At 36.1% G+C, this 16856-nt stretch overlaps 1 protein-coding gene across 1 annotated transcript; it reads left to right on the plus strand.

The window, feature by feature from the left end:
• The first annotated feature begins 5649 nt into the window (after positions 1–5649).
• On the plus strand, positions 5650–8803 carry pimr211 (Pim proto-oncogene, serine/threonine kinase, related 211). Its single transcript, XM_087304534.1, has 7 exons — positions 5650–7024; positions 7357–7451; positions 7551–7601; positions 7720–8098; positions 8186–8362; positions 8452–8540; positions 8662–8803. The coding sequence occupies exons 1-7, from the start codon at positions 6091–6093 to the stop codon at positions 8680–8682; spliced, it is 1746 nt and encodes a 581-aa protein (XP_087160660.1). The 5' UTR covers positions 5650–6090; the 3' UTR covers positions 8683–8803.
• Positions 8804–16856: the final 8053 nt, after the last annotated feature.

Consider the following 16856-nt stretch of genomic DNA (forward strand, 5'->3'; position numbering starts at 1 on the left):
AATTAGATCTAATGTATGCTTTAAGCGATGGGTTGGACCCACAACGTTTTGCTTTATCCCAAGTGAGTGTATTAAATCCATAAAAGCGAGCCCTAATGTATCATTAGCGTCATCTATGTGGATGTTAAAGTCACCTACAATTAGCATTTTATCAGTTTTGACTAGTAAGTCAGAAATAAAATCAGAAAATTCTTTTAGAAATTTGACATAGGGTCCTGGTGGTCTATATATGGTGATTAAAGCGAGAGATAACATAGGTTTTTGTATAGTATCTGGAAGCTGAACATTAAGCAATAATACTTCAAAGGAGCTAAACATAAGTCCGTTTCTCTGTTTAATATTAAGGAAATCACTAAAGATTGATGCAACTCCACTACCACGACCAGTTTGACGAGCCTCATGTTTATATAAGAATCCTGGAGGAGTTGCTTCATTTAAGCTAATATAGTCATTTTGTTTCAGCCAGGTTTCAGTGAGACAGAGTGCATTAAGATTGTTTTCTGTTATTATTTCATTTATGATAAGTGCTTTAGGTGCAAGTGACCTGATGTTTAGGAGACCAAGTTTTACGAAATTTGTATTTTCACTTTCTACTGGTTTTTCTGGTTTGATTCTTACTAGATTTTTTCTGGAGCACACAGTACGTTTATTTCTTAATCTAATAATACGAGGAACAGACACAGTCTCTATAGGATTCGCCAGATATGCGTTACTGATGTTTAAGTGGAGTGAACAAGAGTCTAGGTGGCTATAATGTGAGTTCTGTGAATTTTTACCTGCTAGTCAGATGGTGCGAAGTAATCTGGAGATGTTGTCCGACAGGAGTTCAGCTCCGGCTCGACTGGGGTGCCGGAGCTGAACTCCTGTCAGACTCACAACAGGCACAATGTATATTTTTACAAGAGACACATTCCAGCGCAGAGGACTCAACCTTCTGGAGAAACCAATGGGGTGATACTATACTGTTTAGTCATGGAACTATAGATCTGCTGGCGTAGTCATATGCTTGAATAACTGTCCTGGTAAAGTAGTTAAAGTGAAAGAAGATAAGGATGGACACTGGATTGCTGCAGTTTTGATGATTGAAGGTACTCCACTGATTCTTCTAAATGTTTATGGATATAATGGTCAATATAAAAACAAAATGTTGCTGAATGCATTTCAGAAACTATTAGAGAGTTGAAAACATTTTTCCCAACTGAAAATATGTTGGTGACTTTATTTGTGTCCCTGATGAATGGATGGATAGATTTCCAACAAATATGGTCATTATGAAATGAATGTATTACAAATTTTTGTATTAATACTTCCCTAATAGATGTTTGGAATCATGTTAATCCTGAAATAAGGCAATATTCATGGATTAGACCCAATGGAAATTGTAAATCAAGAATAGATTTTTGGTTGGTAACCCAAGAAATTTTTTAAATATGTTTTGCAAGCTAAAATCTCTGCAGCTCCTACAACTGATCATTGTGTAATTACTGTCACACTGATCCCAGGCTCTGAAAGAACATGTAGGCAAAAATATTGGAACTTTAATGCAAACTTGTTAAAAGAAGAATATTTTTGTGACATGGTTAAAAAAAATCTTATATTCAATTATGACAAATGATGAGATAAAGTGAGAATGTACTCAATTAATTATGGTAAAATATTGTGTAATAAGCAAAAATAATTAGAAAAACAGCTGATAAAAGACATTAATGATTGTTGTAAAAAGGATCTATCATTAGAACCTAATAAAGAGGAAATGATTAGATTACAAACTAAATTAGACGATTTCTACTTAAATAGGGCACAAGGGGCATTTATACGATCTAGAGCAAAATGGATGGAAGTTGGTGTAAAAAACAGCTCTTATTTTAGTAGATTAGAAAAAAGTAGACAGAAATGCAATTACCACCTTAAATCCAATTAATAAAATTGTAACTGATCCAAAATAAATAAGTAATGAGATTTTTAAATTTTATCAAAGCCTATATTCATCATCATTTTCCATGAAAGATTCTGAGAATTTCTTCAAAAATTCTATAATTTTATTCCTAAAATTGATGAAGATTTTAAAATGATATGTGACTCTGATTTAAAAATTGAAGAACTTGATGCTGCTATTAAAAAAATGGCTTTAGGTAAATCACCAGGTCAAGATGGACTTGCAACTAACTTTTATCTTTTTTCTGGAATGATATGAGAGAAATGCTCTTTAAAGCACTAATAGAATGTTTAGAAAGTCATACACTACTAACTACAATGAAACAGGCTATAATTGTTTTAATACCTAAACAAAAAAAGACAACTCTCTTATTGATAATTTAAGACCAATTACTTTACTTAACATTGATTACAAAATATTCACTCATGCATTAGCTAGTAGACTTAAAGGTGGTATAGGTAAAATTATTAGTGATACACAATCTGGGTTTCTTCTAAATCGACTAATACATAATAACATTCGCATGGTGTTAGATTTATTAGACTATTCACATTTGATAGAGGATGATGGTATAATACTATTTCTGGATTTTCTAAAAGCTTTTGATAAACTTGAACACCCTTTTGTTTTTCAGTCTCAACAATATTTTGGGTTTGGGACAAAATTTATTAATATTCTTTCAATGTTGACAATATAACAAATAACAAGTGCTGTTTTACTTCAATCGGGTACTACAAAGAGATTTGATATCAGAAGGGAAATACGACAGGGAGATCCAGTCAGCCCCCTTCTTTCTTACTTGCTGCTGAATTATTAGCACTGTATATTAAAAATAACGACAATATTAAGCCATTAAATGTTCTGAGTAGATCCTTGTTAATTACACAACTAGCTGATGATACAACTTGATTTCTGAAGGACTCTAATCAAATACCGATTGCCTTAAAGTCTATATCATTGTTTTCTAATGCTTCAGGGTTACATTTAAATTTGAAAAAATGTGAGATTCTAATTCTTCACAATAATACATAAAATTCATTGTATAATATCCCAATTAAAAGCTAAATAACATACTTGGAAATAACTATTACAAAAAAATTTAGGGACAGGGAAAATAATAATATTCATACTGTTGTACAGAAAAATAAAAAAAAAACATTAAGTAGCTGGTTACAAAGAAATATTTAATTTTTTGGGAGAATATTATTAACAAAAATGGAAGCAATATCAAGATTAATCTATCCAGCATATTGCTTAGGTGTAACAGAAAGATGTATTAAACAAATTAACAGAGTTCATTATGAGTTTATTTTGGAACAATAAGCAACATTTATTTTGAAAAATGATTTGGTGAAGTTATCAGAGGAAGGGGGGTTGAATGTTATTGATTTTGGCGTTATAAATGGAGTAATGAAGTTAAAATGGTTACAAAGCTTTGTTAAAGATGAACCGTCTTTATGGTTTAGCATCCCTTTTCATATTTTTCAAAGGATGGGAGGAATTTCTTTTTTTCTAAAATGTGATTTTGACTTACTAAAATTGCCATTTAAATTGTCTGGTTTTCATGCAGAAGTGTTACTATATTGGAAGATGTTGTACAAGCACAATTTTACTCCACATAATGTTATCATTTGGAATAACAGGTGTGTTTTTCTACATGACAGGAAATCTTTATTTTTTAAAGACTGGTTTGACAAAGGAATTTGGAATGTAATTCATTTAATGGATGATGATGGTAATATGTTGAGCTATGATCATTTTAAGTTAAAATTCAATTGTAATTGTGCACATAGAGAATTCTCTTTGGTTGTCAAAGCTATTCCTGTAGCTTTGAGAAATTTAGTTAAAGGTATAGTGCAATACTCCTCTGTAATACCTACACTAGTTGATTTGTTTATAAATAATTATTCATTTTGGGATATTAAATGTAACAACAAAGTCTTGAGATCACTACTGACAAAAGAATATTTTCCTCTTCCTGTTAAAAGAAAAGTTTTATCTGAGAGATTTTCTAAAGCGGACACTATTGATATTAGAAAAAGATACCTGTCATTTCCCTTGTTACCTAAAATGAAAGAAGTACATTTCAAAACAATTGATGACATCTATCCATGTAACAAATTTCTTAGAATAAGATTTCATTTAGACAGTAATGTTTGTATTTTTTTGCTTGAAAGATATAGAATCACAGGAACATATTTTTTTATAGTTGTTCCAGTGTCAAATCCTTTTGGGACAGATTGTATAAGTGGTTGATAACTAAAAATGTAACACCTGCGTTTGACTATCACATTGTGAAATTTGGCATTTTTATGAAAAACAAGGAAGTTGAATTTCTATGTAATAATATGTCGATTGTAGCAAAATTTTATGTACACAAATGTAGATTTGTTAAAGTTTCTTCTTGTTTTAAAGCATTTAAAAATGATTTCAATATGTCATATAAATCTATAAAACAAGTAAAAACAAAAGGTGCCTTAAAGCTCTCTAAGCTTTTGTCAACATATATGGACTGACCCCTCTGAATGTAATGTATTTTCTTTTGTATTATTTAAGGTTTATTTTTATGTTATTATTAATTTGTACTGTTTTGTTTATTATATGCTGCTTGGTTATAATGTTATATATGTTTAACAATGGAAGTTGAAAATGCCTGTTTGTTATTTGAAGTTTAAATAAAAAAATAAATTTAAAAAAAAGTTTGTCTAGACAATAGTAAAATACGAGATTGCTAGAATATAAATGTGTCAATGTGGGATTGGATATAAACAATTTAGCAATATACTGTATATAAACATGTAGCCTATCAAAAAATAGAAGTGAAAGTCACTGATGATATTTTAAGCATGAGGATTAAAATATCAGCCATACTTATTAGGGTCGAGTCAAACCATTCATTTATACATTCATTAAAGAATTTACCCATACAAAATGTCAACCTCAACACTACCAGTGAAACATATACACACGCACGCAGTACAATAAAGAATGAATGAATAAAAAGGGAGCAACATTATTATGTCAATAGAAAAAAAAACATGCATCCAAAATCAAAAGAATGCTGAGTTTATACGAAGGACGAAACCGGCAAAAATAAATAAATAAATGAATAAATGCGCAAATAAATAAAAGACAGAGTAAATAAATGCATAAATTCATGCATAAATAAAAAATGAATAAATGCGCAAGTATATAAAGAAATTGGAGAATACATTTACATTTCTGCAAAAATAAAACAAAATAAAAAAAGAATAACTAAATACGCGCATATATACATAAATAAGCATTGAAATCTATAAATTCCTGTATAAATAAAATAATTAATAAATAAATACGCAAATAAATAAATGAGTAAATAAATCCATGAATGCAGGCATAAAATAAATAAATACGCAAATAAACAAATAAATAAATAAATGTCTGCATAAATAAAAATGGATAAAAACGAAAATATATAAATAAATAAGTAAATAAATTCTGCATAAATAAAACAAAGCATAAATAAATAAAAATATAAAAATTAATGCATAAATAAAACTATAAATAAATAAAACAGCTAATATAACAATAAATGAGTAAATAAATCCACAAATTCCTGCATAAATAAAGCAAATAAATATGCAATTTATTTATTTATTGTTTTATTTATGCAGGAATTTACGAATTTATTTATGAACTTATTTATTTATTTGTTTTTACCTATTTTTGTATAGTTTTTGAAGGTTTCGTCTTCTATAGGTTTTTAGTAAAATAGTAAAAAAGTAAAATAGTGAAAAACAAATGTTTTTCAATGATTTTTATTGTTACAACTGTTTATTTTAATTAATTTCGATTTTTAGTTCGTTGTAAAACTGACGCAGAATTCATTTCATTAAGGCGTAACGCTGGTGTTTTACAAGTTTAGCCTGTTTACCGCGCAGCCGCTTGCATACAGGCTATGAGTATGTGTGATCAGTTATTGATTGATTATAAGGCATATACTTTATGCAAAAACAATATGGCACTTTCAAATGGCCACAGAAACGCTCCACAGAAACGGCCCAGCCTGCGTCACATTTAGAATTGAATGTGAATGTTCGAAACGGTGACATCATAGCTAAGAGAATGCGAATGCAACTCTGACTTTGGCATTCTGCGGTTAAACTAGTTGAGCGATGGGTCAACGTAATTGTCGTTGCAAAAAGGCAAACAATGATTTTGAGCGTGTGCACGTTTACCATCACGATGCACCGCCACAGCTCACCAATTTGGTGGAAGCTCATAAACATCCTGTTGGCGTAGGTGAAGATAGTGCGAGTGAGGGGAAAAATAAAAAGAGAAAGGAGGCCAACCGTAAAAAGAAAAGAAGGTTCAAGTTGTGGCGGTGGTTCTCCTGTCTGAGAGCTGCTGAAAAAAATAGTACACTTCAGGTTGATGGAGAGGCTCAGGACACTGGGGCAACTGCAGCACCACCTGAAGTACAACCTTCCTCCTCTTCAGGTGACGGATCTCTACAGCAGGCCATTCATACTGTAGAGCTCAATCTTCAGGAACCTTCAGCCAGTGACCCTGAAGTCTATCCAACAGTAAAGACACATCTTACTGTTCAACCTGATGTCCTCCGTTCTCCAGTTCTGAGCAGCAATACTGCTCAGACTTCATTCAACTGGAACTTTGACATCAGCCAGACTCCATTGCTTAGTCATGACTATTGTGATGGCCTGGCTCTAGCACGCACCACATCAAGGTGGAGCAATGATTTTACTAAGACTTCAGCACACACCATGTCAGATTGGAGCATTGATGTGATCAAAACTCCAACACGCACCACATCAGATTTTAGTACTGACGCTACCCGGACTCCGGTACACAACGTGTCAGTCTGGAGTATTGATGTCACCCAGCCTCCATTTCACTCATCCACTTCTGATTGTTGTAACAATGCCACTGAGATTCCAGTCCCCGATGCTTCCGAGGGGAGTGCCAATTTCCCTCAGATTTCACAGCACACAACGTCAGACTGGAGCATCAATGGTGGTCAAACTCCAGTCTGCACACAGGCCTCTGTTTCAAAACAAATAGAGAATAATGGAAAGATGACAAGTCAGGGTAAGTTGACTGTCCCTTAAACACACCACACACACACACACACACACACACACACACACACACACACACACACACACACACACACACACACACACACACACACACACACACCTGCAATACTATATCAGGCCATTTTAATGTTTCCATTTGTGACCCTGGACCACAAAACCAGTCTTAAGTTATACATTTTTGGCAATAGGTAAAACTAAAGCTTATTTATTCAACATTCAGACCTCATTTTCAAAAAATGTACACTGATTAAGTAAAACATTTTGTCCTGTTTTACACTGGTTGATATTTCATATTACTTAACCTTGGTTTTGTTTTAATAGTCATCAATTCTTGCCACTATCTGATCGATGACATGCTGGGTGAAGGATCCTTTGGAACTGTGTACAAGGGGCGACGTCTACACGATGACTTAAAGGTGCCTTTCATTTTTCTGGATAGGATAAATAGTAACAAATACAATATGTTAGCTGTACAATCATTCTTACATACACTTTGCTTATTTCTTGTTTATTAGGTGGCAGTGAAATTTGTCACAAAGACGGAAGATGTGGAATACATACGTATCGTAAGTGATTTCTCATAAGACAAGCTACTGTTGTCGAAATTTTGTGAAATTATGATTCAATTCATAATCTATAAAATATATATCTATCTAAACATCATAAAAAATGTATTTCCTGTAGTCGGGTCATTCAGAGCCCTTTCCTCTTGAAGTTGCACTTCTCATCCTCGCCCATGGAGTATCCAGCGTTCCAGAAATAATCCAGCTTCTGGACTGGCAGGACCAGGAGGACCATTATATAATGGTGTTGGAATACCCTTCACCCTGTGAGGACCTATATGCTTTCACAGAAAGCTATGGAGGATCCATAAGTGAAGGTTTAGCGCGTGTTGTTATGCAGCAGGCAACTCAAGCTGCATACATGTGCTGCCGCAATGGTGTTCTACATCGCGATATCAAACTTGAAAATCTACTAATCAACAAGGAGACTCATAAAGTCAAATTAATAGACTTTGGGTGTGGAGACCTTCTCAAGAAATTACCCTACGATACATTTGCCGGTATGTATTAACCCTTAAGCTGTGAAAAACGATATTCTGAATTTATAGCAACAAATGCTAATTGATGCAAAAATCTTTTACCTTTAGGCACCCTTGAGTACTGCCCCCCAGAGTTTGAGGAAACGGGTGAATACAATGGGAAGCCGGCAACAGTCTGGTCCCTTGGCATCCTCTTGTTTGTATTGGTGTGTGAGGACTTTCCCAACCCTCAAGAACTGCACATGATCAATGAGAACAACTTCTCCAAAGCTGGCTTGTCCGATGGTAAGCTCTTTATTTCAAAGACTCTTACATGCAACATCAAAGGAGGTGTGAAGTTCAAGGTAAACAGATGTTTCAACTGTTTTTCACAGAATGCTGTCAGTTGATTAGTTGCTGTCTCCAGCAAAAGCCAGAGCAGCGGATTCAATTAAAAGAGATTCTTCTCCACGAATGGTTCAAGGTATGAAGCCTAAGCAGAGTATTTTGGGAGGGTTAATTCAAACACAAGACTATGGATGTTAGCTTAGAGAATATTAGATTTGGATTCACTTTTGATAAACTAATTGCTGTTTTTATTTTAGGACACCAACCTGGAGAACTGAAGAACAGCCACCCTACATGTTATTGTCTTGAGAGGAACGTTTCAGGCTGTTTGAGGCAGGAAATCTTGAGCAGGAGGTGGCTCCTCTCAAAACAAACAATAAAACATATGCATTAATTGAACTCTTGTGAAGAGTATTATTTGACAAAAACAATTCTAGGAGAGCACATATTTACATAGTACTGTGAATCTTGTTTCTGTCATGTATGATAAGTATGCAATGCATTTCTTGTGTCATGCTATTCTTACAGTTAAAAAGATGACTAGAGGCTGCATATTGACACAATAAACGTGTCAAAAAAGTCACCAACACAAAACAGCTGATGATAAACATCATTTTAAGCTGTAAAATGACATCACATTTCCACTCTGAAAATGAATATTTAAAATAACAGACACTTCCCTGCCACATGTATTTGTTCTTCAGACATCTCACCAAGCAATGAGACGTTTAAATGCTGTCTAATAGACTCTAAACGTCTGGCCAAAAGAAGGCTAAATTTGGGTAGGCAGTGCAAATCTATATGGCTACTTGATGACTTGATTTATAGATAATTATTCATTCATTCATTTTCCTTCGGCTTAGTCCCTTTATTAATCAGGGGTTGCCACAGCGGAAAGATCTGCTAACTTATCCAGTATATGTTTTACACAGCAGATGTCCTTCCAGTCACAACCAAGTAAACTCCTATACACTCACATTCACACACATACACTATGGCTAATTTAGACTGTGGCTTCTTCAATTCAGTTTCCCCTACCTGTACTGTGGGGGAAACTGGAGCACCCGGAGGAAACCCACATGAACATAGAGAGAACATGCAAACTCCACAAAGAAACGCCAAGTGACCCAGCTTGGTCCCGCTAGGAAGCCAGCGACCACCTTGCTGTGCAGCAACAGTGCTAACCACTGAGCCTCCATGCCACCTTATAAGCAGTTAGATGTTTTTCAAACACACACAAAAACGTTTGTTTTTTTTCCCTTCGCAAGTTGAATAACTGTGCATAGGTCAATTCAAACATAATACATCTAGATATGTTTATATCATGTTTACAGTTTTTGGACATTAATACTTAAACAATGACAATATGTGGGCTTGAAATTGCAAATTTTAAAAAAAGTTTTAAATTTTTTATTTTCTGTGCAAATACAAAAAAATTAATAAATAAATTTTTAAAAAAATTGTGAAAATGGCAATGCCATGTGAAAGCAAATCCGAGCAGCAAATCCGGATTTCACAATCTCCAGGGCCCGGTTTTTCAAAAGTAATCCACTAGAATTTTGTATAAGGGATTGGATCAAATCTTGAAAATGGGTTTTTCAAAAGAAAAAACGGATTACATAATCGGATTAGATCACGTAATCTAATCTTGGTTTTGATCCGGATAAAACCTTTACTTTGGGTTTTTCAGACCTTTTTTGTAGGATTTGGATCACTTTGATCCAAAAAACCTGGATTAAACTGATCCCATCAGAAGGGTGGATTTAGCGTGGATTTCATGCCTAAAAGGTAATGAAAACTTAAAAAATTTATTAAACAATACTATTTTTGGATCATGCAGTCTCTTAAGAGATATACTATTTATTCATAAGGTTTTAATTTTATTTGTTCATCTGTCAGGCTATAGTGATTATTGGCTTTAACGTATTTAGCCTTTCTGTATAGGCTTCCAGCAAAGTAGAAAGAGTTTGGCCTCATAAAATAATCCCCCAAACAGCTGTCAAAACTGACCAAAAACAATAAATTTTATTCTGTCACTAATTGATATATATATATATATGTATTCATCACAATGGAAAATATTTTTCTTATTAGAACATTTATTAATGATGATAGCAATGATTACAGAATAAACAAAAAATGCAAGAAATGGCAATGACTGATTTTTGAAATCTCTTTCAACAATTGCAAAAAGAGACTGAAAGGGCAGAAGCACAGCTTCGCCTGGCAGAGGAACAACTGACTCTGACCAAACTGCAGCAAACCAAGGTTAGACTTGAGATCCCCCACCTAAAGGATACGCTTCACATCAGATGAGGAAGTCTGAGATTATTGTGGAGTTTTTGACATTAAGTATTTTTTTTTTATTTACATCTATATTTGAAACTTATTATAAATATCCTCAATGTACAGTGTTTGTGTTGTAGGTCTCAGATGAGCGGACTGCTGGAAAAGGATGGGGTGGGCTTTTTCTTGTTTTTCTTATTTATTATTATTATTAATTTAATATTTATTACATTTTCTTAGTTTTCATTTTAAAAAATAATAAATTATATTGACCCCACGCTGGCTATTCTACTTGTCGCTCTTTACATATCTATAGTTCTACATTGTGATTTCCTATCCTGTTTGAGCACTGGTAATCCAGATTTAGTGATCCTGGAAAGTTCCTATCCAGATCAGATTGATCCAATCCAATGTTGCTTTGAAAAACTGGCTCAAAAAGTAAGCTGGATTACCTGATCACGGATCGCAAAAAACAGAATTACTAAATCTGGATCAATTTGATCCGGATTAAACCTTTTGAAAAACCGGGCCCTGGGCCCGGTTTTTCAAAAGTAATCCACTAGGATTTTGGATAAGGGATTGGATCAAATCTTGAAAATGGGTTTTTCAAAAGAAAAAAACGGATTACCTAATCGGATTAGATCACGTAATCCAATCTTGGTTTTGATCCAGATCAAACCTTTAGTTTGGGTTTTTCAGACCTTTTTTTGTAGGATCTGGATCACTTTGATCTAAAAAACCTGGATTAAACTGATCCCATCAGAAGGGTGGATTTAGCGTGGATTTCATGCCTAAAAGGTAATGAAAACTTAAAAATGTATTAAATAAAACTATTTTTGGATCATGCAGTATCTTGCGAGATATACTATTTATTAATAAGGTTTTAATTTTATTTGTTCATCTGTCAGGCTATAGTGATTATAGGCTTTAACGTATTCAGCCTTTCAGTATAGGCCTACAGCAAAGTAGAAAGAGTTTGGCCTCATAAAATAATCCCCCAAACAGCTGTCAAAACTGACCAAAAACAATAAAAAAAATTTGTGTCACTAATTGATATATATATATATATATATATATATATATATATATATATATATATATATATATATATATATATATATATATATATTCATCACAATAGAAAATATTTTTCTTTTTAGAATATTTATGTGTGATGCATGCAATGATTACAGAATAACCAAAAATAAAAATGCAAAGAATGGCAATGACTTTAGATTTCTCTTTCAACAATTGCAAAAAGAGACTGAAAGGGCAGAAGTTCAGCTTCATCTGGCAGAGAACAACTGACTCTGACCAAACTGCAGCAAACCAAGGCCAGACTTGAGATCTGCCTCCTAAAGGCTTTGCTCAACAAGCTGGTCTCTCCACATCAGATGAGGAAGTCTGAAATAATTGTGGAGTTTTTGACATTAAGTCTTTTTTATTTACATTTAAATTTGAAACTTATTATAAATATCCTCAATGTACAATGTTGTAGGTCTCAGATAAGCGGACTGCTGGAAGAGGATGGGGTGGGGTTATTCTTGTTTTTATTATTTATTATTATTATTATGATTATTTTATTATTTATTAAATTTTCTTAGTTTTCATTTCAAATAAAAATAAAGTTATATTGACCCCACACTGGCTATTATTTTTTGCTCTTTACACAGGCCTGTCTATATACATTGTGATTTTGATCTATTTGATCCGGATGAAACCTTTTGAAAAACCGGGCCCAGGGCCCGGTTTTTCAAAAGGTTTAATCCGGATCAAATTGATCCAGATTTAGTGATTCTGTTTTTGCGATCCGTGATCACGTAATCCAGCTTACTTTTTGAGCCAGTTTTTCAAAGCAACATTGGATTGGATCAATCTGATCTGGATAGGAACTTTCCAGGATCACTAAATCTGGATTACCAGTGCTCAAACAGGATAGGAAATCACAATGTAGAACTATAGATATGTAAAGAGCGACAAGTAGAATAGCCAGCGTGGGGTCAATATAATTTTTTTTTTAAATGAAAACTAAGAAAATGTAATAAATATTAAATTAATAATAATAATAAATAAGAAAAACAAGAAAAAGCCCACCCCATCCTTTTCCAGCAGTCCGCTCATCTGAGACCTACAACACAAACACTGTACATTGAGGATATTTATAATAAGTTTCCAATATAGATGTAAATAAAAAAAATACTTAATGTCAAAAACTCCACAATAATCTCAGACTTCCTCATCTGATGTGAAGCGTATCCTTTAGGTGGGGGATCTCAAGTCTGGCTTTGGTTTGCTGCAGTTTGGTCAGAGTCAGTTGTTCCTCTGCCAGGCGAAGCTGTGCTTCTGCCCTTTCAGTCTCTTTTTGCAATTGTTGAAAGAGATTTCAAAAATCAGTCATTGATATTTCTTGCATTTTTTGTTTATTCTGTAATCATTGCTATCATCATTAATAAATATTCTAATAAGAAAAATATTTTCCATTGTGATGAATACATATATATATATATATATATATATATATATATATATATATATATATCAATTAGTGACAGAATAAAATTGATTGTTTTTGGTCAGTTTTGACAGCTGTTTGGGGGATTATTTTATAAGGCCAAACTCTTTCTACTTTGCTGGAGGCCTATACAGAAAGGCTAAATACGTTAAAGCCAATAATCACTATAGCCTGACAGATGAACAAATAAAATTAAAACCTTATTAATAAATAGTATATCTCGTAAGATACTGCATGATCCAAAAATAGTATTGTTTAATAAATTTTTTAAGTTTTCATTACATTTTAGGCATGAAATCCACGCTAAATCTACCCTTCTGATGGGATCAGTTTAATCCATGTTTTTTGGATCACAGTGATCCAGATCCTACAAAAAAGGTCCGACAAACCCAAACTAAAGGTTTGATCCGGATCAAAACCAAGATTGGATTACGTGATCTAATCCAATTATGTAATCCGTTTTTTCTTTTGAAAAACCCATTTTCAAGATTTGATCCAATCCCTTATCCAAAATCCTAGTGGATTACTTTTGAAAAACCGGGCCCAGGGCCCGGGGCCAGGCAAATGTAATAAAGACTTAAAAATTTTATTAAATAATACTATTTTTGGATCACGCAGTATCTTGCGAGATATACTATTTATTCATAAGGTTTTAATTTTATTTGTTTATCCGTCAGGCTATAGTGGTTATTGGCTTTAATGTATTCAGCCTTTCAGTATAGGCCTACAGCAAAATAGAAAGAGTTTGGCCTCATAAAATAATCCCCCAAACAGCTGTCAAAATTTACCAAAAACAATACATTTTATTCTGTCAATAATTGATATATATATATATATTCATCACAATGGAAAATATTTTTCTTTTTAGAATATTTCAAGAGTTCACACTTAGCTGATGATTTACAAAAGCTTGTTTGGCATGCTGTCCATGGAGAGAGCCCGAGCTCAAGGGCTCCTCGAGCCCGGGGCTTCCTCCCGTTGGCAGAGCAAGAGGGGAGCCTGAGCTCGGTGGATCTCAGAACTCCCCTGCCGCTGTAGCTAAGGGAACGCAAGGGATTAGACAAGCTTGATTGTTATGTATGTTGAATGTCTTTGGATGGTGGGAGGAAACGGAGAACCCGGGGAAAACCCACGCGGACACGGGGAGGACATACAAACTCCTCACAGAAACACCCACCGGTCCTGTGGAACCCGGGCCGGCAGTGTTCTTGCTGTGTGGCTCACAGTGCTAACCACTGGGCCGCCGTGCCGCCCAATCACAGGTAAAGAAGGAGAATAGGGGAGGAGGGGGGCTTCTTCCAAACGAAGATAAAGTGAACTGAAAACTGTGGCTATTTATAGTAGCTTAGGGCTCATATGATTGGAAGATAGTGATTAGCAAATGCGAGACTGGCCGTGATAAATCATAAGCACGTGATCCTCTCGAAATTAGTTTATGAATAAACTTCACTTCAAGAGTTCACACTTAGCTGATTATTTACAAAAGCTTGTTTGGCATGCTGTCCCGGGAGAGAGCCCCGAGCTCAAGGGCTCCTCGAGCCCGGGGCTTCCCCCCGTTGGCAGAGCAAGAGGGGAGCCTGAGCTCGGTGGATCTCAGAACTCCCCAAAATGCAGTAATTAATCGCTCGGGACAGCAGCCGCGTATTCAAGGAAAAAAACCCCAAAAAGCAAGGAAAATAGAGCTATATCCGGCTGCTGGATATAATGGAAGGAAAGAAAGTTTAATGCATGGGCATTAAGTAGATAGGATTATGAAGGGTGAAGAGAGGATTCTAGTAGCTCCTGCTGGAGTTAGAGCTTGAAGAAACCCCTGCGGGGGTCATAATTTTCAGGGTTGTGAATAAAAGGGAGAAGAAGGTGGTTTGAAGCAGAGTGTAAAAGAGGACTCTGGGTAACTCCTGCGGGAGTTGGAGCTCTAAGCGACCCCTGCGGGGGTCAGAGCTTGGGGGTAGAGTGTAGATAGGAGGAGATAGGTAGCAGTGAGTGGAAGAGAGTAACTCTTGCGAGAGTTGGAGCTCGGAGCGACCTCTGCGGAGGTCAGAGTTTGGGGGTAGAGTGTAGATAGGAGGAGATAGGTAGCAGTGAGTGGAAGAGAGTAACTCTTGCGAGAGTTGGAGCTCAAAGCGACCTCTGCGGAGGACAGAGCTTGCAGGTAGAGTGCAGATGGGAAGAGATAGGTAGCAGTGAGTGGAAGAGAGGATTTTAGGGTAACTCTTGCGAGAGTTGGAGCTCGGAGCGACCCCTGCGGGGGTCAGAGCTTGAGGGTAGAGTGTAGATAGGAGGAGATAGGTAGCAGTGAGTGGGAGAGAGGATTTTGGGTAACTCTTGCGAGAGTTGGAGCTCGGAGCGACCTCTACGGAGGTCAGAGCTTGGAGGTAGAGTGTAGATAGGAGGAGATAGGTAGCAGTGAGTGGAAGAGAGTAACTCTTGCGAGAGTTGGAGCTCAAAGCGACCTCTGCGGAGGTCAGAGCTTGGGGGTAGAGTGTAGATAAGAGGAGATAGGTAGCAGTGAGTGGAAGAGAGTAACTCTTGCGAGAGTTGGAGCTCGGAGCGACCTCTGCGGAGGTCAGAGCTTGAGGGTAGAGTGCAGATAGGAGGAGATAGGTAGCAGTGAGTGGGAGAGAGGATTTTGAGTAACTCTTGCGAGAGTTGGAGCACAAAGCGACTTCTGCGGAGGTCAGAGCTTGGGGGTAGAGTGTAGATAAGAGGAGATAGGTAGCAGTGAGTGGAAGAGAGTAACTCTTGCGAGAGTTGGAGCTCGGAGCGACCTCTATGGAGGTCAGAGCTTGGAGGTAGAGTGTAGATAGGAGGAGATAGGTAGCAGTGAGTGGAAGAGAGTAACTCTTGCGAGAGTTGGAGCTCAAAGCGACCTCTGCGGAGGTCAGAGCTTGGGGGTAGAGTGTAGATAAGAGGAGATAGGTAGCAGTGAGTGGAAGAGAGTAACTCTTGCGAGAGTTGGAGCTCGGAGCGACCTCTGCGGAGGTCAGAGCTTGAGGGTAGAGTGCAGATAGGAGGAGATAGGTAGCAGTGAGTGGGAGAGAGGATTTTGGGTAACTCTTGCAAGAGTTGGAGCTCGGAGCGACCTCTGCGGAGGTCAGAGCTTGGAGGTAGAGTGTAGATGGGAGGAGATACGTAGCAGTGTGTAGAAGAGAGGGTTCTGGGTAACTCTTGCGAGAGTTGGGGCTCGGAGCGACCCCTGCGGTGGTCAGAGCTAGAGGGTGAGTCAATAAGGAGAAGAGAGGTAGTTGAAGTAGAGTGAAGAAGTTTTAGCTTGAGCAGACCCCTGCAGGGGTTGGAGCTTGGAGACTAGGCGGAAAAGAATAGGTATCAGCATGAAGAAGAAAGGACTATGGCCGAATCCTGCGAGAGTCGGAGCTCAAGGGGGCCCCTTCAAGGGTCTGAAGAGTCAAGACGGGAGAAAAAAGATTGGTAGAGGTAGAGTGTAGAAAAAATTAGTTGGGAGTGGAGTGTAGAGAAGAAAGGAACGAGAGGCTAAAAAGTAGGGTTATAAGGATAAAAGATTTGGAAAAGTTGGAAGAAGGGAACAAGCACAAATATAATACATATGTACAAACGCAGTAAATGCGCAAAGAACATGTGGATACAAATGTTTGCATCTGTAAATAGCTATTGGTGATTGCAGAAGATGCTAAC

Source organism: Danio rerio, chromosome 22 (assembly GCF_052040795.2).
Source record: "Danio rerio strain M-AB ecotype USA chromosome 22, GRCz13ab, whole genome shotgun sequence".
NCBI lineage: Eukaryota > Metazoa > Chordata > Actinopteri > Cypriniformes > Danionidae > Danio > Danio rerio.